Source organism: Hyla sarda, chromosome 3 (assembly GCF_029499605.1).
Source record: "Hyla sarda isolate aHylSar1 chromosome 3, aHylSar1.hap1, whole genome shotgun sequence".
In the NCBI taxonomy this organism is placed as follows: Eukaryota; Metazoa; Chordata; class Amphibia; order Anura; family Hylidae; genus Hyla; species Hyla sarda.
The window spans coordinates 367742045-367763948 of record NC_079191.1 but is presented as its reverse complement, the minus strand read 5'-3'; the positions used below and the strand labels follow the sequence as shown (position 1 = coordinate 367763948).

General features: G+C 45.2%; 1 protein-coding gene across 3 annotated transcripts in view; it reads right to left on the bottom strand.

The window, feature by feature from the left end:
• The window catches only part of USP34 (ubiquitin specific peptidase 34), a 231391-nt gene that overhangs the window by 38497 nt on the left and 170990 nt on the right, over positions 1-21904 (bottom strand). For all 3 annotated transcript variants that reach the window (XM_056567745.1, XM_056567746.1, XM_056567747.1), the window contains 5 exons: positions 16145-16240; positions 15333-15397; positions 15170-15245; positions 6317-6364; positions 2833-2898 (listed from right to left, as the gene is read on the bottom strand). In XM_056567745.1, coding sequence (XP_056423720.1) covers positions 2833-2898; positions 6317-6364; positions 15170-15245; positions 15333-15397; positions 16145-16240 — 351 coding nt within the window. The remainder of the gene's footprint in view (positions 1-2832; positions 2899-6316; positions 6365-15169; positions 15246-15332; positions 15398-16144; positions 16241-21904) is intronic.

Genomic DNA, 21904 nt, shown 5'->3' with positions numbered 1-21904 from the left:
CAGGGCCGGACCGACTATTTTTATAACGCCGGTGTGAGGTGCAGACTGACGGGAGGAGCAGGCGCAGACTTCCATGGGACGCAAGTCTGCACCTCAGACCAGCGCTCGGGGTGTACGGAGCGGGCTCCTGACTCGAGCCCGCTCCATACTCGACGGCCCCTGGCTGATATCACATGCCGGGGGCCGCCACTAATAGCCCGGCATGTGGCACTGGCCGCGGCCGGCTATTAACCTTTTGGATCACTGCTGTCAAAGTTGACAGCAGAGTCTAAAGGTTTCTTATAACCATCCCCTGTGGAGGTAGCCAGAGGGCTTACCTCTGCATAAACATATTTGGTATTGGTGCGTGCGTCAGAGATATAGGGGGACCCGGACCCATGAGGTACCAACCTAGGCACTGACCGTTGGCGAGGAGGGGGTGAACAGCGCATATACGCAATGTCTGTGCCCCCTTACTCGCAATGGGGAAACAGGGAACCGGAGTCCCTGAGTCCCCACCTGAAAACATGAAAGAAAAAGGGAATAAAAAAACTAACACATCCCTATACTAGGAAAAACAAAACGGAAGACCTGGTCTGGAGAATTCCAGACCATGTCCACCTCCTTCAGACACTAAGCTTAAACTGATTAGCTCAGGGCCTGGAGGCGGGTACATCCTGCTGGGAGGAGCCGACCTTTTTTTATTACCATAGTGTCACTCACACCCAAGGTCTGTGTCCCCCAATGGAGCCGATAGAGAAATTACATTTTATTTCCCGTACAGCCTATGGAGTTATTGTAAAAAAAAAAAAAAAATTATCACAGAATTGAGTTTTTTATGTTTATATCATCATATCCCAGAAAAAAATGAAGTAAAAAGTGTTCAAAAAATCAGATTAATACCAAAATGGTTCCGATACTTACAGCAGATTACGGCCCAAAAATAGAGCCCTTATACAGCCCAGTATACGTAAAAATAAAAGTGTTATAGGGGTCAGGAGTAATTTTTTTTTTTAAAGAAGAGAAAAAAATTGGTATTGGTATAATCAGGCCGACCTAAAGTATTAAAATAATGTGTAAGTTTGAGCACAAGGTGAATGGCGAAAAAAAAGAAAGCCCCCAAATTTACGTACTATTTTGATTAAAATTATTTTGTCTACCAGGACAAGTGGATTTTCATGAGGGACAAGTAGATGGTGCTCCGTTTTAGTCCCTTGGACAAATATTTTTTTTTATTTTTTTATTTCCACACCCCTGGTGAAACCACATCCCTTTTCAAACCACATCCCTTTGTTACTGACCACGCGCCCTTTTTTTGGCTTTTCACAATGCAATGAAGGGTTAGTCGGATTTTCCTGGTGCACACTGTCTGAGAAGTGGTCCCCAAAAAAACTTTGAAAAACCTGACAAAAACTACAGGGTGGGCCATTTATATGGACACACCTTAATAAAATGGGAATGGTTGGTGATATTAACTTTCTGTTTGTGGCACATTAGTATATGTGAGGGGGGAAATTTTTCAAGATGGGTGGTGACCATGGTGGCCATTTTGAAGTTGGCCATTTTGAATCCAACTTTTGTTTTTTCAATAGGAAGAGGTTCATGTGACACATCAAAAACTTATTGGGAATTTCACAAGAAAAACAATGATGTGCTTGGTTTTAACATAACTTTATTCTTTCACAAGTTATTTACAAGTTTCTGACCACTTATAAAATGTGTTCAATGTGCTGCCCATTGTGTTGGATTGTCAATGCAGCCCTCTTCTCCCACTCTTCACACACTGATAGCAACACCGCAGGAGAAATGCTAGCACAGGCTTCCAGTATCCGTAGTTTCAGGTGCTGCACATCTCATATCTTCACAGCATAGACAATTGCCTTCAGATGACCCCAAAGATAAAAGTCTAAGGGGGTCAGATCGGGAGACCTTGGGGGCCATTCAACTGGCCCACGACGACCAATCCACTTTCCAGGAAACTGTTCATCTAGGAATGCTCATACATTGGATAGATCCATCAAAGACTGTTGGAACACAAAAATTGATGGTATGGTGTGGTATATGGGGTACAAAGATAGTGGGGCCATTCTTCATCAATGGAAACCTCAAGGCCACTGGATATGCAAAATTGCTACATGATGTGTTTCCCTCTTTATGCACAGAAGCTGGTACGTTCCCTGAGTTTTTCCAGCAAGATGGTGCACCCCCACATTATAGGTGTCAGGTCCGAGCATTCCTAGATGAACAGTTTCCTGGAAAGTGGATTGATCGTCGTGGGCCAGTTGAATGGCCCCCAAGGTCTCCTGATCTGACCCCCTTAGACTTTTATCTTTGGGGTCATCAGAAGGCAATTGTCTATGCTGTGAAGATACGAGATGTGAAGCACCTGAAACTACGGATACTTGAAGCCTGTGCTAGCATTTCTCCTGCGGTGTTGCCATCAGTGGGAGAAGAGGGTTGCATTGACAATCCAACTCAATGGGCAGCACATTGAACACATTCTATAAGTGGTCAGAAACTTGTAAATAACTCATGAAAGAATAAAGTTACGTTAAAACCAAGCACATAATTGTTTTCTTGTGAAATTCCCAATAAGTTTGATGTGTCATATGACCCTCTTCCTATTGAAAAAGCAAAAGTTGGATTGAAAATGTCCGACTTCAAAATGGCCGCCATGGTAACCACCCATCTTGAAAAGTTTCCCCCCTCACATATACTAATGTGCCACAAACATGAAGTTAATATCACCAACCATTCCCATTTTATTAAGGTGTATCCATATAAATGGCCCACCCTGTAGTGGGTTTTAGCTTAGTAAATGAGGGCCAGTAAGTTATTCAGAAAGTAACTCACCTCACACGCTGCCTGGCTGTTGTTAAACTGCTTTGTCAGTAGTTCAATCCACTGAAGCATTGTGGGCTAAATAGAGGAAAATAAAACATTACATTCAAAACAAATTGTATGTAATAAATACACTGCAAGTAACTATTTTTGTATTTATATGAACATAAATCACATAATTTGACAATCTTATGTAGTTCACAGACAATAAAACATAACTAATTTACTATGTAGTGGGTGTTTTTTCAACAAGAGGTAATGTGGTTTTCTAGGAAAAAAAACATTCATATTGATAGCGTATTAATTTAGGACCCTTTTACACAGGCCCACAGGCTGCAAGAAACATTCACTAAGCCTTTACAAGGCTCAATTGTGTGGTGTAGTCACACAAATGATTGCCGTACTATTTAAGTAGCCTTTCAAATTTCTAATTTTTAGACAAACATTATCTGTTTACACAAAGCAATGTGGGGCCAATTACAATGATTTTATTGGCTGCACAAAAGCTCATTGCTTTTGCTTTTACATGGGTCGATTATCGGGTGAATGAGGGTTGCTAGGAACGCTTGTTCGTGATAATCGCCCAATGCAAAAGGGCCTTTAGATTATCTGTTTGGTGTCTGATCCTAGGGACCTCCACTAATCCTATCATATTTAAGTCCATATTAGACTTGAGATTTATGTCCCTTACCCCTAGATAAAGCATTCAAAGATTATGTACACACATTGCAAAACATTTTTCAGTCCTCCAATTTAGAATACAATGAAACCTCTGAGAAGAGCAACTAAAATGTGATCAAAAATGTGTCTTATAGGCTGTCTTATCAAAGAAAATGGCTACTATGCATAATGTATGGTGGACTGAAAATCCAGCTGTGAGGGCAAATGACAAGACTATACTACAATGGGACATTTGTTACTTTATTCAACAATCAATGTGTTCTTTTTACTTCAAGGCAATATGTAACTTGTGCAAATAACTAGAGAACAAAAAAAAAAATGCTAAACTGGAAGAAGAGAATGGGGTACTGGCCCAAGGAGGCAAGTGCTTATGTAAATATCATTTATAGGCCTCAATCAAGTGTGGCTACAAATGCTATTTGGAAAGTACCCCTCTCTCTGTTTCTTACCTTCCTCCCCAGTATTCTCCAATCCTGATTCTTCTTTGTTGACTGACAGCACCAACAGAGCAACAAAGATTGTTAGAATCATACAAGTGTGCAAGGGGGTTACTAGGGAGGAAGGGAAAGCTATAGCCATATTGGCTCTATGAACTAGATTTCTTAAAGTGCAACTGTCATTAAAATGTTTAATTCTTTTTATTACAAAATCTAGGCAATTTTAAGTTTTATTTTATTAACATTATGGCTTACTCCCTGCCTGCTTGCTGTTCCCTTTGATCTATGTCTAAATACCTTTAAAGGGGTACTCCAGAGGAAAACACATTTCTTAAAATCAACTGGTGCCAGAAAGTTAAACAGATTTGTAAGTTACTTCTATTAAAAAAAAATCGCAATCTTCCAGTACTTATCAGCTGCTGTATATTCCACAGGAAGTTGTATTTCTTACTGGAGTTCTCTTCGGTCTGACCACAGTGCTCTCTGCTGACACCACTGCCCATGTCAGGAACTGTCCAGAGTACAAGCAAATCCCCATAGCAAACCTCTTTTGCTCTGGACAGTTCCTGATATGGACAGAGGTGTCAGTAGAAAGCACTGTGATCAGACTGAAAAGAACTCCAGAAAGAAATACAACTTCCTGTGGAACATACAGCAGCTGATAAGTACTGGTAGGATTGAGATTTTTTTAATAGAAGTAAATTACAAATCTGTCTAACTTTCTGGCACCAGTTAATTTTAAGAAATTTGTTTTCCACTGGAGCACCCCTTTAAAAGAACAAATTAAATAATAGGGGTGTCGCTAAAACATAGCATTTATTATTTTCCTTTAAAATTCACCAATAGGAAAGTGAAGCCCAGGAAAAAAAGACGGCATTAAGTGTAAGTAGACTTTGAAATTGCTGTCTGTTTTTGGCAGGGATTCAAATGAGCTTTGTTTTATGACCTAACCCTATCCTCCTCTGCATTATTACTATAGGGCTCCCACATGTTAAAATCGTGAGTACGTTATTATCAGTACCCTTACCTTGGCATCCGGAAGGGGTAGGTCATTTATTTACTCTGGCTATGTATTTTCTTTACAGGGGCTGATTATTTCCCTGGATAACATGAAACTATGCTGTGGGTAACCTAGACCCGTCTGTATTACACCTTAAAGTATATGTCACATATTCTATATCTTTAACACTATATAAATAGGTTCCCCTGAGGTCGTCCTTGTGCGTTCTTATTGGCACATGGACAGGAACGCGTTGGGAACAGTTGGCACACAATGGGAGAACACCCCAATGGGCGTGCACTAACTATTGTGACGTGCATTAATTATTGTGATATATATAGTAGTACCAGGGAGGAGAACCTTATCCTCAGATTTCTGGCAAAGTCCATATTGATAATTCCCGCATATCTATTAGGGATAGATCTGGACTTTATACATTTTTATTCCTACATGTCATTTTTCCTGGGCTTCACTTTCCTATTGGTGAATTTTAAAGGAAAATAATAAATGCTATGTTTTAGCGACACCCCTATTATTTAATTGGTTCTTTCATAGTACATGGTCTGTGGGGTTATTCTACCTGGTTAGTGTGGACCAACAATTTTTTTACTACACATCTTATGTTAATATCTTTAAAGGGTTACTCTGGATAGCAAAAATTATTCATATTTTGTCAACTGTAATTGTAATATTCACTTATAACCTGTACTGGGCTGTTTTCCCTAGTAGAATATGCTGTGACAGGAGGTAAAGAAAAACCTGCCTTCCTATGTCCACTTTGTCAGGGGGACTACCGGTATGTAAGTACATTCCACACCATGTGGAGTACTTGTTTTTTTAATTTTTTATAAGGTCCCCAGAAAACCCATTTATACCATGGTGCACCCAATTCTTAAGAGCATCAGGTAAAGCATGCATTTTTTTATTTTTTTATTTTTACAGCTCTGCTACAGCCCATACACAGCTAACTGTTTAGGGGCTGCAGCTTAGGCACAACAGGGTTAATAAAATAAAATTGCCTGTAGTTTGTATATAGTGATTAAAAGTGTAATCACAGATAAACATAAAGTAGACAGGAGAATTTACTAACACAGCATATATAATACCCATATTTGATATGAGGATGGTTAATGAAAATCAAGAAAAAAACAAATACATCTAACAGCTGAGGTGTTTTGAAAATCAGTGGTGCTCATTTTTTGCTATTTCTGGTAATTTACATTTCTTTCCTACATATGTAATAACTGGTATTGCCCATTATTCAAAAATCTATATTTAAAGAAAAGTGAGCTTGGCAGATTGCTCTCAGAGGCCAACTTTAGTGTTTACCAGGTGGCTTTTGTAACAATACACATAAAACAGGCAGCATGAAAAATACCTTCTCTTTTGAATGAATGAAGGTCTCCAAAACAAATGATGTACTAAGCTGAAAGAAAGAAAAAAAATTGAAATCATAAATAAAGTAATTAAATTCAGAGACAGCTTTGGAGCTATTTATATCATCCTGTTAAGAATGGAAGTCTGTTCATTTTCATTTTGAGCCTATACATAGGAAAAATCTACTTTGCCTATAGGATCTCAGTGTAAAAGAAAATGTAGTGCCTCTGCATAGCAGTACACTATACTTCCTTGTGGAAATAAACAAGATGTGAACAAAGCCTAATTGGTGAAAGCAGTAGAGGAGAACTAAAAATAACTATACAGACAGACAAGATATGTCACTCTTTGAACAAGGCCTGGTTATATCATGCAGAACTCGCCTATAAAGAATTTGGATACAAAGGGGGAGATTTAGCAAGACTGGCATCTCACACACTGGTCTAAATAAATGCAGCAGTTCACTGGATTTATCAAGAAGTGCGTGCCTATTGACCTGGTCGTCTTCGGCAGCTCTGACACAATTTTGCCTGCTAGTAGGCAAAAATTGTGGTAGATTCAGCACACAGGGTGACCATGCCCCTCCACAGCAAGCCTCCTCCATTTAGTGAGCATAATAAAATGAGAAATAAATAAAAAATGCAGAATTTTGTGCATAGTTGTTCGCATAAAAATTATGAGAATTTTTGCCTTTTTTCACCAAGGGCCATGATTAATTATATGTTTTCATAATTTAAAGAGTACCTGTCATCAAACCATATTTTCTAAACCAACTCAGATTATATTCCCAAAGTACACCTAACACCCCACCTGCGCTTTAAAAAGCTCTGTATCATAACTTTCCCCTTGCTCACATTGTGTGAGCTCCCGGCAGGAGGAAGTGGGTGTTCCCCAGCAGGCACGACATCACTGAAGCCTGCGAGAGCTGCCTCCAAGGGCAACATTAATGTTAAAATGCTACTCGACAGCCTGAGTGAGGACATTAACCTTATCCACCATGATATGCAGAAGGTTTCTGAGCAGTTTAGTGTGGTTGAGGAAAGAGTGGGGGATCCCTCCACTTAAGAGACATATGCATTGTATGATTACTCATCTGACTGCAATCTGATGACAGGATAAACCACCTGTGGTGGAACAATGTGCGCCCAGTGGGCGTCCCTGAAAAAGTCGAGGGTCGTGACCCTGGGGAATACTTTGAGAATGGTCTCCCTACTACTTTTGATAAAGAGACTTTGACGCCTCAGGGGGCCCCACCCCGAGCTGTCCTCATCCACATTTTACACTATAAGGATAGATATCATTCTTTGCAAAGCTAGGGACATGGACTGGCTCACTTTTAATGGCAGCCTTATCTCTATCTTCCCCCTTTTTTTTCGGCCAAAGTTCAGAAAAGTTGAGCTAAATATACGGATGTTAAACGACGCCAGCGTGCACTGAATGTGATGTACTCTATGCTATACCCTGCATGTCTCTGAGTGGTTGCTTTAGGAACTACCCATATGTTTGACCCCTCTGTGGTGAGTGCGGAATGGTTGAATATTAATGAGGCGCAAATACGGAGTGCCCGGACCTGAAGTTCCTACGTGGACTAGGTGGACTGCTATTGGTCCTATCAGCCTGCCTGGGACTTCCTGTGCCTTTGTTTGTATTTAGGTCCTATGGTTTTGGACGTGTATCCGTCCCCATGTTATTCTGTTGTTGCTAATTGTCTTTTTTTCATTTATTGCTTATACTTCTGATCATGTGTTCTCTAGGTACTCGTGTATGCTGCCAGATGTCCTCTATAGGTTTTGTTCTCATATGCTCGGATTTGAGCACGGCATGTTGGTGAGGTATCTCCTGTCTATATGTCACCTGCTCACTCTACCTGGTCTGTTTGTTTGCCCCCCTGTTTCGCAAGTTTTTGTTAGGGGTATATGTGTTGTTAAGTGTCCTTTCTTCCGCTCATTGTGCAGTGCTTTGTCATTTATGTTTCTTCCCAATTTAGACTACTGGCGGCTCCTGCGCCCGCCCCTTGTATTATCACTTATGCTTCTTTAGTGTCCTTATGGCTACTGATTTACATGTGGTGGCATGGAATGTAAGGGACCTTATTGATCCCACTAAGCATCTTGCTGTTTTCCAGGTGCTCTAACCTTATCAACCTGCTGTATTGTGCCTCTCTGAGATACACTTGACGAGTGACACTAAACGTGCTGAATAAACCATGGTTTGGCGATACCTTCAATTGCCCGGGGTGTAAGTGAGCTCATTCATCGAAGCATTTTATTTTCATGTACAGTGGGGCAAAAAAGTATTTAGTCAGCCACCAACTGTGCAAGTTTTCCCACTTAAAAAGATAAGAGAGGCCTGTAATTTTCATCATAGGTATACCTCAACTATGAGAAACATAATGAGAAAAAAATCCATAAAATCACATGGTCTGATTTTTAAAGAATTTGTTAGCAAATTATGGTGGAAAATAAGTATTTGGTCACCTACAAACAAGCAAGATTTCTGGCTCTCACAAACCTGTAACAAATTCTTTAATCTCTTAAGGACGTAGGGCATACCTGTATGCCCTACGCCCGGTCCCGGTAGTTAAAACGGGGTCACGCCATGACTCCTGCATCACACCGGGTCGGTCCCAGCTGCTAGTCATAGCCAGGACCCTGGGCTAATAGCGTGCGGCACCGATCATCACGCATCTGAAAGTGAAAGTAAATGCTTCCCGGCAGCTCAGTGGGCTGATCGGGACATCGTGATAAAATAGTGATGTCCCGATCAGCTAGGATGCAAGTGGAGGTCCCCTTACCAGTCTCCACAGCGTCCGATCGGGGTTTGATTGCTCCAAGCCTGAGCTACTGGCTTGAGCAATCAAGCCCCTCTCTCGCTGATCCATGCAAAGCTATGGCTTTGCAGGAATCAGCATAAGAGATCAGTGTGTGCAGTGTTATAGGTCCCTATGGGAGCTATAGCACTGCAAAAAAAAAAAAGTGAAAAAAAAAGTTAACAAAAGGTCATTTAACCCCTTCCCTAATAAAAGTTTGAATCACCCCCCTTTTCCCATAAAAAAAAAAAAAAAACTGTAAATAAAAATAAACGTATGTGGTATTGACATGTGCGGAAATGTCCGAACTATAAAAATATATAGTTAATTAAATCGCAAGGTCAATGGCGTATGCGCAAAAAAATTCCAAAGTCCAAAATAGCGTATTTTTGGTCACTTTTTATATCATTAAAAAATGAATAAAAAGCGATCAAAAAGTCCGATCAATACAGAAAATGGTACAGATAAAAACTTCAGAACACGGTGCAAAAAATGAGTCCTCACACCAACCCGTACGTGGGAAAAAAATGTTATATGGGGTTAGAAGATGAGAATTTTTAACGTATACATTTTCCTGCATGTACCGTATTTATCGGGGTATACCACGCAGCGGCCTATAACACGCACCCTCATTTTACCAAGGATATTTGGGTAAAAAAAGTTTTTTACCCAAATATCCATTGTAAAATGAGGGTGCATGTGTGCGCGTGTATACCCCGATATACCCCCAGGAAAGGCAGGGGGAGAGAGGCCGTCGCTGCCCGCTTCTGTCCCCCTGCCTTTCCTGGGGTCTAGAGCGCTGCTGTCGGCCCTTTTCATCCCCTGGTTATCGGCGCCGCTGCCCGTTCTGTCCCCCTGACTATCGGTGCCGGCGCCGATAGCCAGGGGGAGAGAAGCGGCGCCGACAGCCAAGGGGAGAGAAGGGGCAGCGGCACCCATTGCCGGCGCCACTGCCCCGTTGCCTCCCCCCATCCCCGGTGGCATAATTACCTGAGTCGGGTCCGCGCTGCTGCAGGCCTCCGTCGTGCATCCCCAGTGTCGTTGCTATGCACGGCGCGGCGCACTGAGGTCATGTGCCGTGCTGTTCAGCGCATAGCAACGACGCCGGGGACGCACGCCGGAGGCCTGCAGCAGCGCGGACCCGACTCAGGTAATTATGCCACCGGGGATGGGGGGAGGCAACGGGGCAGCGGCGCCGGCAATGGGTGCCGCTGCCCCTTCTCTCCCCCTGGCTGTCGGCGACGCTTCTCTCCCCCTGGCTATCGGCGCCGGCACCGATAACCAGGGTGTGAGAAGGGCCGACAGCAGCGCTCTAGACCCCAGGAAAGGCAGGGGGAGAGATGCGGGCAGCGACGGCCTCTCTCCCCCTGCCTTTCCTGGGGGTGTATCGGCGTATAACACGCACACAGACTTTAGGCTAAAAATTTTAGCCTAAAAAGTGCGTGTTATACGCCGATAAATACGGTAGTTATGATTTTTTTCCGAAGTACGACAATATCCAACCTATATAAGTAGGGTATCATTTTAACCGTATGGACCTACAGAATAAAGATAAGGTGTTATGTTTACCGAAAAATGCACTGCGCAGAAACGGAAGCCCCCAAAGTTTACAAAATAAATTTTCTTCAATTTTGTCGCACAATGAATTTTTTTCTGTTTCGCCGTGGATTTTTGGGTAAAATGACTAATGTCACTACAAAGTAGAATTGGTGGCGCAAAAAATAAGCCATAATATGGAATTTTATGTGCAAAATTTAAAGCGTTATGATTTTTAGGTGATGAGGAAAAAATGAAAATGCAAAAAGGGAAAAACCCTGCGCCCTTAAGGGGTTAAGAGTCTCCTCTGTCCTCCACTCATTACCTGTATTAATTGCACCTGTTTGAATTTGTTATCAGTATAAAAAGGAGATTTTTTGTACTTACCATAAAATCTCTCATAGCCTTCATTGGAGGACACCTATACTGATGGGTATATGCTCTTGCCACTAGGAGGCGCTGACACTAGGAAGAAAAATCGGCTCCTCCCTGGCAAGATATACCCACCCACCTACAGTGAGGTAATCAGTTTCGTCACAAAGCAGTAGGAGAAGCCAACAAAGACATAGGTTCGAAGGACCCTAGAAAGGAATCCCGGTTAACAACCCAAGACCTGACAAGACAAAGGATGAATAAATGGGTGGGTGCGGTGTCCCCCAATAAAGGCTATGAGAAAAAAATTTAATGTTGAGTACAAAAAAAAATCTCCTTTTCTCGGTCGCTCTTCATTGGTGGACACCTATACTGATTAGCCATACCAAAGCAGTCCCCTAGGGAGGGAAAAAACAACCACCAGAGAAAAGATATCAGTCCCGAGACTGAACTCCACAAGGCCTGCGGACGAGCCCCCAGGTCGGAGACACACTAGGCCCAGAAACTGAGCTCCCGGAAGATCTCCCATCCAAGGAGTTGGACTAGGACGCCAAAGGAAGGGGCTGTCCTCTGTAGAGACCCAAGACAACTGGGTCATATAGAGAGACAGGAAACCACAGGAAAAAAAGAAAGATGGACTTCTGCTCTGGAGAAGGCCAGTGCATGAGAGCAAAGACCTGAACTGCCGCAGACCCAAAAAACCCCATCCCAGGGGCCCGACATGAGTACTCTGAATGCGACAATAGCCGTACTGGCATAATGCGGATGACCTGAGCGCCCTCTGACTGGGGAGGAAAGGAGGAAATGGACCCCCAAGAGAAGAAAGGAGCAGCAAACACCCTGAAAATGGGGCATCCCCCAGCGGCAACCGTCGCTGTCTGGAAGAGCCACCTTGCGTGTGTCCCCAGAGGGATCAGAATCCTATACACTGGAGCTGGGCTAAAAATACAAGACGTGTTGTAAACAGCCCTTACTAGAAAATAATTAAAAAAAAGACCAAGTCTGGGGAGCTCCCAGACGTGTGTCTTGCCTCCTGCTGACACTAGCTAAAACGGATTAACTCACTGAAGGTGGGCGGGTATATCTTGCCAGGAAGGAGCCGACTTTTTTTTCCTAGTGTGAGCGCCTCCTTGTGGCAAAAGCATATATAAGCATATAGGTGTCCCCCAATAAAGAGCGGCCGAGAAAGACACCTGCCCACAACCTCAAACAGTCACACTCCAAACTCCACTATGGCCAAGACCAAAGAGCTGTCAAAGGACACCAGAAACAAAATTGTAGACCTGCAACAGCCTGGGAAGACTGAATCTGCAATAGGCAAGCAGCTTGGTGTGAAGAAATCAACTGTGGGAGCAATTATTAGAAAATGGAAGACATACAAGACCACTGATAATCTCCCTCGATCTGGGGCTCCACCCAAATTCTCACCCCGTGGTGTCAAAATGATCACAAGAACAGTGATCAAAAATCTCAGAACCACATGGGGGACCTAGTGAATGACCTGCAGAGAGCTGAGAAGTAACAAAGGCTAACATCAGTAACACACTATGCCAACAGGGACGCAAATCGTGCAGTGCCAGACGTGTCCTCCTGCTTAAGCCAGTACATATACGGGCCCGTGAAGTTTGCTAGAGAGCATTTGGATGATCCAGAAGAGTAGGGGTGAAAACATCATGCTTTGGGGCTGTTTTTCTGCTAAGGGTCAAGGCCTACTGATCCGTGTAAAGTAAAAAATGAATGGGGCCATGTATTATGAGATTTTGAGTGAAAACTTCCATCAGCAAGGAAATGGAAAAGATATGTTAAAAGGTGAGCCCCTAGCAATAGAGCAACTCACCAGATAGGTTGTGCTAGGGGAGAGGCACAACACTCTTGAGAGCATATATTGAAAGATCCTTTTGGAAGGTTGTGGTGGAGATCCCGCCCGGGCATCCACTCAGGACTGCAGCTTATCCCGCCCTCGGCAAAGCATAGGGAACATGTAGAGAAGATTTTCTAGTGCACAGATAGAAGGGATATTTCAGCACTGTCCACAACCAAGGTAGGTATTCTGTAATTCTTTTGAAATCTTTTATTAAACATGTAACGCGTTTCAAGGACGCTCCGTCCTCTTCCTCAGACATGCATAGAACTTTCGATGAGGTCACAAGCGGCGCACGTGCCGAGAATGGACCGCGACTCCCCCTTGCAGCTCAGTCGTGTCTTTCTCAACAGGGGAAACTCTTAATATGGCACGCCGATCTATCAGACCCTCCACACGAGATACGACCCCGAGAACGACAGTTGCCTGAGCAACTGTCTCTGTGACGTCCCGGGACTGTTGTCCAAGATGATTCGGACATTTTTAATGTCCTGGTCTCCTTTTATGAGGAGACCTATTCCTCTAAACTGACACATGATCTCGCTGCTATTGATCTGTTTGTTTCTGGTATCTCACTCCTGGCCCTTTCACAGACCCAAAGAGACCTTCTAGATGAGCCTGTTACTCTTGAGGAATTATAGAATGCATTGGGGGCCTTGCCTTCTGAGAAGTCGCTGGGTGTCGATGGACTCCCCAATGAGAATCTTAAACAATATCAAGATGTTCTGTTGTCCAGGTTGCCGGGGGTTTTACAAACTGCAGCGGAAGGGGAGGGTTTGCTGGGTTTATGCTGGAGGCAATTATAGCATTGCTAATGAAGCTCCGTAAAGACCCGCTTGCTGTGCTATGATATTAAGCTAATAGCATAACTTGGCCAACCGTCTCTTAAAGGTCATTACTACTCTGGTGCATGGGGATCAGACTGGGTTTATGCCAGGGAAGTCGACGGCAGATAACATCAGAAGGCTCTTCCTGAATCTCCAGCTGCAGCCTGACGGTGCTGTTTGTAGGGCTATGCTTTCACTCGACGCCGCCAAAGTTTTGACAGCATCGAGTGGAATTTCCTGTGGAGTGCTATGCTACACATGGGATTTGGGCCCAGGTTTTTTACATGGGTGCAATTGTTGTATGTTGCCCCTCGTGATAGAATTCAGGCTAAAGGTTTGCTTTCCCATACCTTTCCCCTGGGTCGTGGTACATGCTATGGGTGCCCCCTATCCCCATTTGTATTTCCCATAGCAATAGAGCCCCTGTCGGTACTAATTAGGGCGTCCACGGAATTTAGAGGCTTCCGTTATGGGGATCTGGAGGAACGTATTGCCCTTTATGCAGATGACATGCTCCTCTTCCTGGGAAATGTTGCCCATTCCTTGCCCCCCTTGATGGCCCTCAAAGAACTAAATGGAAGTTACTTCGGCCTATCTATTAATTGGGACAAATCCACGATCCTTCCCCTTGACTCCCTCCCTTCTATACCAGTTATTGCTGGTTGGCCTTCCTGTAGTTAAACAGTTTAAATATTTGGGTGTGTATGTTTCTGCCCTCCCCTTGGATTAAGTTACTCTCAATCTTATTCCGTTGCTAGACCATAGTTCTCGTAAAGTAGCTACTTGGAGTAAACTTCCCCTCTCCATGATCGGCAGATCTAACCTATACCTGTCTGGATTCCTATGAAATACTTTCTTAGGATTCAGTCTTTGTTTAGGGAGCTCATTTGGAATGGCAAACCGGCTAGGAACAGTCTTGAAACATTGCAACATGGAAAAGAGGCGGGTGGTTTGTCCATTCTAAATCCTTGGCTATACTTTTTAGCATCACAGGTCCAACAGTTGAAGGGGTGGAAGCAATTTGCTACTATGGGGCGTTCGGGTGATCTAGTCTCAAGGCGTATTGGCAAAGTGACCCCTATTTATATACTGGAAATGGCTGCACAGACTCGCCCCCTGGACCTCCCTCCTACTTTTGTGCTTATCAGTAAGGTGTGGATGAAATTTAAGACCCTTATGCACTATCCTGTTTTAGTTATATATTAATTACGTATTTCTGTGTGGGTGGGATGGGTTTTTGCTATGCTGTTTTATATAAAAACCTTAATACAAATTTCTGATAAAAAAAAATAAAAAAAGTGAGAATTTTAACAGCAAGTAAATAGCAAAATGTCTTATAATTACATAAGGAAAAATATATTAAAAGTTTAGTTTGGTGACAGATACTCTGAGTTACTAGTACAAAAGCAGGCATATACGTATAATGCGTTTGCAGACAGAGAGGTTTACCTTGGCAGTCATCAGCGATACTGCTTTAGGATCTGGTAGCGTGCTTGGGATACTGCTGCACAACTGCCACATAAACCTAAGGAAAAATGTATGGAAAAAAAAAAGGTTTAGCTCCTAGTATGTAGCAGCTTAAGAACAGTGATGTTTTCATTAGGATGCATACCCAAAATATGTGTGCTCAAAAATATTCTTGTCCTGTAGAAATTGCATGTTATCATGCCAGATCCACTGCAAAAAAGATTTTCAGAAATGTTAGTATAGCTATAGTAATATTTTTCATAACATTAAAGGGGTACTCTCCACCCCTAGACATATCCTCTATCCAAAGGATAGGGAATAAGTTGTCTGATCGTGAAGTCACGGCTGCACCCCGCTCGTGTCGTCACGGCTGCACCCCGCTCGTGTCGTCACGGCCACCCCTCCTCAATGCAAGCCGTCACACCCACTCCCATAGACTTGAATTGAGGGGTCATGGCTGTGACGTCACAAGCGGGGCATGACCGCTCCATGCACCGGATGTTTGGTGTGCTGCAGCCAAGATCCCCTATCCTTTGGATAGGGGATAAGATGTCTAGGGGCGGAGCACCCCTTTAACCCAGTGTTTTCCAAACAGTGTGTCTCCAGCTGTTGCAAAACTACAACTCCCAGCATGCCCGGACAGCCAAAGTTATAGTTTTGCAATAGCTGGAGACATGTTTTTGGAAAACCAATGTATTAACCAAATAACTGGTGAAATATGGGGTTATTTCTAAAGACACTATGAATTAAAACGGTAAGTGTGCAAAACAAAAATGGATCTGTATGCATTCGAGTAATATTTCATATCTATTTGTAATACACATTAAGGGCATGTTTATACATATTTACTGCGGTTTTAATGCTGCAGTTTTGTCATTAACTGACCACCATAAAACAGTATAGCAAGTATACTATATATGAAGATACTCTAAAGATTTCTACAGTTGGATTACATGCCTCGAGAAGTTCCGAAGAGACATCAAATTTCACTTCTTTGCTGGTTTCTTCCTCTGGTTCCACACGTTTATAGAACAGCATATACGCACTGTGGGTCTAGAAAGTATTGTGAGGTATTATTATATATTATTATTATATATTAATTATTATTATATATTAGTTAATCAATCCTCAGCAGCGCCTACAACTCATTTGCCGATGCTGATCTGATCGATAGCATAGAGCCACATGGGATCTCATCATTCACAACATAGTAATGCTTTGCAACACCCATTAAATCATTAAGAGCGTGCTCACAGGTAGTGTATATGTTGAATCTTATGCTGCAGATTTGTAAGTAACAGGTCTTTTCTTCATCTTTTGCTTCTAGTTTATAATTGTTTTATTATTTCTTAGTCTTTGAAATAAGTATAAAGGGAGTCAGTTACATCGTAAAACCAGAAACAACAACATACATAGCCCTGGTCCTACGCACCTTCTGTGGACCCAAGTATGGTCCCCTGATCTTCTCTATTCTTTCTGCTTCTGAGAAACGCTTGGTGCAGGACCTGCAAGCTTAGCCAATCCCTGGCTGCAGTGGGTTTTCCGTCTGGGCCACCTGCTTGCTTAGTCAATCACTAGCCAAGACTGGAGAAAGCTGTGGACACGGAATTAGCTGAGCTGGCAGGTCCTGCACCAAGAATTAGTCTTGGAAGCAGAAAAAAAAGAGATCAGGGGACCGTACAAAAGCAAACGGGAACTGCTTAAAAATTTTGGCAAGGACATTTTTGGCATCATTTTCTCAGTGTGAACATACAGTTGTACAGAAGAATACTGTGCCTAAGTATTAAAAGTATGCCATAAACTCATAGTTAGTAATAAGCACATCTTCGCGTAAGTAGCCTTATTGGCGTTTGTGATTTTTATGCATTATTGATCATTAGTATACGCCTGTTTTTGTAGCTCCGGGGATAACTATGTAATTGTTTCTTTAAGCAAATTATAACTAGCTAAAACTAATACAGTGGTCCCTCAACATACGATGGTAATTCGTTCCAAACGACCCATCGTTTGTCGAATCCATTGTATGTTGAGGGATTCGTGCAATGTAAAAAAGGAGATTTTTTTTAGACTTACCATAAAATCTCTCTCTCGAAGGATCCATTGGGGGACATAGACTCTGGGAATATGCGTCTGTCTCTAGGAGGTTGACACTATGGTAACCAAAAAGTCGGCTCCTCCCAGCAGGATACACCCGCCTTCAGGCCACTGAGCAATTCAGTTTTGTCTCAGAGCAATAGGAGGAGACCGACAGGTCAAAAGGAAAAAAAAAACACGAACTGTCCGAGAACCCGAAGAAAATATAACTGAACACTCCCTCGGACAGATAATGAAAAGGAACCCCAGAAAAAAGGGGCGGGAGCTGTATCCCCCAATGGGTCCTTCGAGAGAGTTTTTAGGGTAAGTCTAAAAAATCTCCTTTTCTCTATCGGCTCCATTGGGGGACACAGACTCTGGGATGTACCAAAGCCGTCCCTTGGGTAGGCAGAGAAGAAAAAATGTAAGGCAGTCGGCTGTACCACCGCCGCCTGCAACACCTTACGGCCCAGACTAGCATCAGCCGATGCGAAGGTATGAACCTGATAGAATTTTGTAAGTGTGTAAAGACGACCAAGTGGCCGAGGCCTTGTTTCGGAGAGCCCAGGATGCTCCCACAGAGCGGGTGGAATGAGCCAGAACCCTGAAAAGGTGGGGTCCTCCCCTTGCAGCGGTAAGCTTCCGAAATAGCACATCGGATCCACCGAGAAATGGTGGCCTTAGAAGCAGGCTGTCCCTTCCTACGGCCTTCCGTAAGAACAAAAAAAAGAATCGCACTGACGAAAGGAAGAGGTGACGGAAAGATAAGTCCGAACCGCTCGAACCACATCCAAATTGTGAAGCAGACGCTCCCTGGGATGAGAAGGAGCGGAACAAAAGGACGGAAGGACGATGTCCTGGTTGAGATGAAAAGCCAAAACGACTTTAGGCAAGAAGGACGGATCTGGTCGGAAAACAACCTTGTCCTGATGAATTATCAGGAAAGGGGAATGGCAGGAGAGAGCTGCCAGTTCAGAAACTCTCCTAATGGAGGTAATCGCTATAAGAAAAGCCACTTTTCAGGAAAGGAGGCGAAGGGGAACCTCTCTAAGAGGCTCAAAGGGTGCACCCTGGAGAGCGCCTAGAACCAAGTTCAAGTCCCAGGGGGGAGAAGGGGACCGGTAAGGAGGGGCCGCATGTGCCACTCCTTGGAGAAAGGTCCGGACATGAGAATTGGAAGCCAGAGGATGCTGAAAAAGAATAGAAAGGGCCGAAACCTGACCCTTAAGGGGACTGAGAGCCAGCCCTAGTTCCAACCCAGACTGTAAAAAGGAAAGGAGACGGGGCACGGAAAAGGTAACTGGAGAAAAAGATTGAGCTTTGCACCAACGAAAGTAAGACCGCCAGGTACGGTGGTAAATTTTTGCAGAGGAGGGCTTGCGAGCCCTAAGCATGGTGCGAATTACCTGGGAAGAGAAGCCACGGGCCCTTAGAACCGCGGTCTCATCAGCCATGCAAATGCAGCGACTGTAAATTGGGTGTGGCAAAGGGGACCCTGTGACAGTAGGTCTTTACGAAGAGGAAGGCGGAACGGAACGTCGTCCACAAGCCAGACCACGTCGGCGTGCCATGCCCTTCGAGGCCAGTCTGGAGCCACCAGAATGGCGGGGACTCCTCCCGCCTTGAGCTTCTTCAGAACCCTGGGAAGGAGAGGGAGAGGAGGGAACAGGTAGGGCAGGACAAAGCCCAAAAGGGGAATTACTAAGGCATCTACGGCCAGAGCCAGGGGGTCAATTGTCTTTGACACAAACTTCGGAACTTTCCGGTTGTGTCGAGACGCAAAGAGGTCCACATCCGGGGTCCCCCAGAGGCCGCAGACCTGCGCGAACACCTCCGGAAGAAGAGACCACTCTTCGGGGTCGGCTGAGGACCGACTGAGGAAATCTACTTCCCAATTGAGAACTTCCGGAATGTGAATCGCCGAAATGGCTGGAACCACTCGTTCCGCCCAGAGGAGAACCTTTGACACCTCGGACATGGCTGCTGAGCTGCGAGTGCCGCCCTGCCGACTGATGTATGCCAACGCCGTGGCATTGCCCAACTGGACACGGACACGGTGACCCAGAAGCAGGGACACCCAATTCTTCAGACACAGATAAATCGCCCTCAGTTCCAGAACGTTTATGGAAAGAAGGGCTACTTTGGGGGGCCAGAGGCCCTGAACTGTCTGATTCCTTAAAACACCCCCCCAGCCCGGCGTGACCACCTGCCAGTGGAGGGGGAGGAACGAACGCCCTTGAAGAAGAAGAGGGGAGCGGAGCCACCAGTGCAGAGACTGCCGCATCCGGAGCAGAAGAAGAATCTTGCGATTGAGAGAGAGAGGGGGGACCTGTCCCATCGTGCAAGAATCGCCAGCTGAAGAGGATGGTAATGAAACTGGGCAAAGGGCACGGCCTCCATGGCTGCCACCATCCGACCCAGGACTTCCATGCAAGTACGGATGGAGACCGGGATGGTGTCCAGAGGGAGCGGACTCCCGACAAGAGGGACAGACGCTTGTCTGGCGGAAGGCGAATCCGAGCCGAGGCAGAGTCGAACTGAAGCCCCAAGAAGACCAGAGACTGGGTGGGGGAGAGAACCGACTTGTCTCGGTTGACCATCCACCCGAAGAGACATAAGATCTGAAGAGTGAGGCTCACATTCTCCAGAGCCTGGGCTCTGGTGGGGGCTTTGATGAGAAGGTCGTCCAAGTAGGGTATCACTGAGACCCCTCTTAAGCGTAACGGAGCTACCACAGGCGCCAGAATCTTGGCAAAGACTTGTGGCGCTGTGGCCAGACCAAAGGGGAGAGCAACAAATTGATAATGACCTTCCGGAACCGCAAAGCGGAGGTACTGCTGGTGTCCAGGAAAAATTGGAACGTGAAGGTAGGCATCCTTGATGTCCACCGAGGAAAGAAACTCCCCTTGATCCATAGATGCCACCACCAAACAGAGATTCCATTGGGAAATGGCGGATCAGAAGAGGTTGGTTGAGACATTTGAGATCCAGGATTGGCCGCACAGAACTGTTTTTCTTGGGAACTACGAAAAGATTGGAATAAAAACCCCGAAAGCGTTCCCTTGAAGGAACTGGGACAATGACACCCTGGACGAGAAGGGACTGAAGAGTCTCCCGAAATTCCCAAGAGAGGGAGACCGGGGAGCACGGGACTGGAAAAAAATGATCCCTCGGAAGGGAGGCAAATTCTATCCTGTATCCGTTGGATACCACATCCCTGACCGAGGAGTCCTGAATGTGCGTTGTCCGAACGTCTCGAAAAAGCAAGAGGCGACCTCCCACCCAAGAAAAAGCTGCGGGTAGGGGCGTCCCTTCATGCAGAAGCGGTTGCTGTTGCCCGATTTGACCGCAAAACGGTCGGGACGGTTGGTGTCCGACTTTCACGAGGGACTCGCCTTGAAAAAGGGGACCTTCTTGTCCTGTGGAGGCGCTTGGCTGGACCCTTTAGAAGGGCCAGACGTCCGAAAGGAAGAAGACTTCCTGCGAAAGGAAGTGCTAGGCTTGTTTTGAGGTAATAAAGAGCTCTTTCCCCGTCACCTAAGAGATAATCTCATCCAGGCGCTTGCCAAAAAGTCGGGAGCCAGTAAAAGGAATCTCGGTGAGAGACTTCTTAGATGCAGCGCCCGCGTTCCAAGTTTTAAGCCAAATGGAACGACGGAGGGCCACCAGATTACCGGTGGCAAAGGCAGCGCAGCGAGCTGAGTGCAAGGAAGCAGAACACAGGAAATCTCCAGCTTTGGAACATTGGAGGGCCAGAGCAGACATTTCTTCCAGGGGAGAACCTGAAAGAATGCCCTGACGGAGTTGAGAATGCCAAACCGAGAGGGCCTTAGACACCCAGGTGGAGGCGAAGGCAGGAAGCAGGGAAGAACCCGCTGCTTCAAAGGCATACACCGCTAACAACTCAACCTATTTGTCTGCAGGATCCTTGAAGGCAGCTGCATCCGCCAGCGGCAAGATAGTAGCCTTAGAGAGGCGGGAGACCGGAGGATCCACCGACAGAGAGGAAGTCCCTTTGGAGACAAGGTCTTTGGTGAAAGGATATCGCGCTTGGACCGTCTTCAGTCCCTGAAACTTCTTCTCAGGGTGCTTCCAGGCAGATTCTAGAATGGCCTCAAATTCAGCGTGAGAGCTGAACACCTTGGGTGCCGGTCGGGCACGATGAAAGGATACTTCTGGAGCTGTGTCCGAAGTTCCTGGGTCCTCTAGGTTAAAGGTGTCTCTAATGGCCATGACCAATGAGTTCACAGTGTCCACTGAGTCCGAACGGTCCTCCGAATCGGATGCCGAATCGGAACCCTCGGCCGCTAGCTCTCCAGGAGAGTGCGAACGAATGGAGGCGGCCCTGGAAGAGGCAGACTCCAACCTGGTACGTGGCTCAGGAGAGCCAGAACGGCGACCACGGGAACGTCCTCCGGAAGAGTGACGTGTGTGGCCTGAAGAAGTGGTCAGGCGAGACCTGCGAGATGAACGCCCGTGTCTACCAGAAGACTCGTGTCAGAGGAGACACCCCTATTACGCTTATGCTAAGCGTAGGGAGAAGGGGAACGGGACCTTCTAGAGGGCCGGTGAAGGGTAGACCTCTCCAAGGCAGTCACCACAGAACGGGAGACCTGTGCCAAGTCGGATATAGACTGGGAGAGG